The following is a 2,985-nucleotide window of genomic DNA, read 5'->3' on the forward strand; positions in this document are numbered from 1 at the left end:
ATGTGGTAACAGAATCTGTCAACTGTTCGCTAAAGTTAAAAACTGAATGATGTTTAATGTGGTAACAGAATCTGTCAACTGTTCGCTAAAGTTAAAAACTGAATGATGTTTAATGTGGTAACAGAATTTGTCAACTGTTTGTTCATTTAATTTAAGAAACAAGTTCAGGAAAGTGTTTAAACTATATAATTTGACAATCTGAATCATGTTAAACCAAAGAACACTTCCAATCTAATCTAAAATACCAAGAATTAATCATTACACGATTATTAAACATTTATTGGATTCCCTTCATCTTTAATGACAAATATTTCACTTTAACATATGCATATTACAAATTAAACTTGCACCAAAATAATGTGATGGAAAATTAGAATATATCACTTAACAATTTCACCAACTTATGGGCATGAAAACATTATATTAATGGTAAATGTAAGACTGATTAATCAATTAACACAGAAGAACAATTCTTTAACAACTTACTCCATGGATTAGCTGGGTCTTTACACTCTCTGCAACTCCTTGAGACCCGCAGTTGTACGTCAATCATGTGCTAGTTGATTAGACCAGCCGTATATCCATTTATAGCAGCTTTCTTTACAAATATATTTAATAAAATCCTATCGCGTGCATCAACGTGGACATCAACCTAGACAATCCGGTTAAACTTGGCACTGAGAATAATTTTATAACTAAGCGGGAGAGTTTTTCATCACTGCTGTCAGCACTGAATATTGATAGTTAAAGCGAGCAAGGCTGCGTAACATCCGCGAAATCACACGTACGTCTACTCGCGCCGCTTCAGTGCCCTAAACAAGGTTTAAATTCATTTCCTTAGCGAGACGCGAGTTCCTAGCCGACAGAGGGGGGTAAGGAGGCCGTCCAACACCAGTACGCTATCACGTGCCACTTATCAGAGATAACCAAGAGCTGGATACAGCGGTTTATCCATCCCTACCACGACCCATTTCCCAACCCTTCTTCGAAGGGAATCTGTATATAAATCCATGTATATAGAGTTTCTAAACATACCTGTGGTACGTCCCCAACATACGAGAACCAGTTATCGCTGTGTAGCATTTGGCACAAGTCCAAATCATCTCGTACTGTGAGTTTGTTTTAGTGCCTATTGGCTGTTTCAGAAGAACAAATGAAAGTCAACAACAACAAATTAATCTCTATGTAACAACCAACAGACTCCAGCTGTCAACACAACCACCACCTCAGTTATCCATCTGTGTAACAAATTAAAATAGAGCAATGCAAGCTTTCTGTAACCTAGGCGATTACACCAACCTACGTGGGCATCTATTACAACAATGAAAGAATGCTGTAACCTAGTCAATTACCTCAACCTACGTGGGCATCTATTACAACAATGAAAGAATGCTGTAACCTAGGCAATTACCTCAACACACGTGGGCATCTATTACAACAATGAAAGAATGCTGTAACCTAGGCAATTACCTCAACACACGTGGGCATCTATTACAACAATTATCTAAGCGATTACCTCAACCGATGTAGGTATTTATTACAACAATGAAACGATGCTGTAACTTAGGCGCTTACCCCAACCTACCTGGGCATCTATTACAACTATGAAAGGACGCTGCCTCTTAGGCAATCACCTCAACTTAGTACACATTTACTAAGCCACTTTAACTATCGAAGTAAAGGATGACGTTTTCCGAGTAACCACCCCCACCTATGTAAATATATAATAGTGTAACAACATTTCCATTAACTGTTCTTATTTATTTTGCAATATTTCTGTTTTCTCTTCCCTCCAAAAATTATAATACCTGTCTCGAATTTTTCCCTAAAATGTTGACATCTTAATTTGGTTATAGAAAAAAACTATTAAAAAAATTGTCGTTTCTTTGTTGTTAAGCGCAAAGCTACACAAAAAGCTATTTGTTCCGTGTCCACAGTGAGGAATCGAACCCAGCATTTTAGCGATATTAAGCTTACCGCTGGGTCAGCAAGGAACTAATTAATCAAAATTCAAATAACACAAACCGCATGTTACAGTAACCCTAACATTTCTCTTAGTGTTAAACCTTACTACAAAGTCAGGTAATAAAAGTCGAAATGAGAGTCTGTCAAGCCAAAATGAAAATCGGTGATAAAATCTGAAACCATGGTTCTCACATCTCATTGGAAGACAGTAAGTCCATACATTTACAATAAAGAAACAATAAATCTTCACTAAAAGATCTAACCTAACCGTATATGTGTGTGCGTTTGCGCGCGCGCTAGTATACGTTATTCCCGCGCGTTATTACAACGGACAACTGACAGAAGCTTGAAATAACTTAATAATTAGTCTACATTTGCCGGCGACCATTGCCCTGAAACGCGTCATTTGTCTGTGTATTCTTATAGCAAAGCCACATCGGGCTACTTGCTATGTCCACCGAGGGGAATCGAACCCTTGAGTTTAGCATGGTAAAAAACCCAAAGACTCACCAGGGTACATGAAAAAGTTCCACCGAATTAATTGCATTATTCAATACGATCCAATCAGAAGTTTTAAGATTAAAAGTGGAAAAAAAATTGGACTAATGATCTTGCGTTTCTTATGTTTGTGTGTGTATATGATATATACATAAACATGGGTTAGGGTGTTCACATTGTTGGTAGGGGTTAAAATACTACATTGACAATTTTAAACAAAAATGTGTCCGTTAAAAAACAACAACAAAGAACATTACACACACACGTCTTCTCCTTCCTTTTACAAAAGAACCTCAGAAATGTCATGACTTAAACTTTACCACAATTAGTTTTCTCGACGTATAGATTCAGTCCACTCTAGTAGCCTGCCACCAGGTACAGATATAGATAGTGGAACGTTATATCGGTGCTCTGTTCACAGTAAAGAACCGTGGTCACTCAGTCCACTCTAGTAACCTGCCACCAGGTACAGATATAGATAGTGGAACGTTATATCGGTGCTCTGTTCACAGTAAAGAACCG

The 2,985-nt window shown here is 37.5% G+C and overlaps 1 protein-coding gene across 1 annotated transcript in view; it reads right to left on the reverse strand.

Annotated features, from left to right (window-relative positions):
• LOC106473494 (serine/threonine-protein phosphatase 4 regulatory subunit 4-like) overlaps positions 1–717 on the reverse strand; it is a 39,348-nt gene extending 38,631 nt beyond the window's left edge. Inside the window, exon 1 of the mRNA XM_022401919.1 lies at positions 487–717. Coding sequence (XP_022257627.1) covers positions 487–491 — 5 coding nt within the window. The 5' untranslated portion in view covers positions 492–717. The remainder of the gene's footprint in view (positions 1–486) is intronic.
• Between the last annotated feature and the right edge of the window lie 2,268 nt (positions 718–2,985).

The sequence above is a fragment of the Limulus polyphemus genome, unplaced genomic scaffold (assembly GCF_000517525.1).
Source record: "Limulus polyphemus unplaced genomic scaffold, Limulus_polyphemus-2.1.2 Scaffold6221, whole genome shotgun sequence".
Classification (NCBI taxonomy): Eukaryota; Metazoa; Arthropoda; class Merostomata; order Xiphosura; family Limulidae; genus Limulus; species Limulus polyphemus.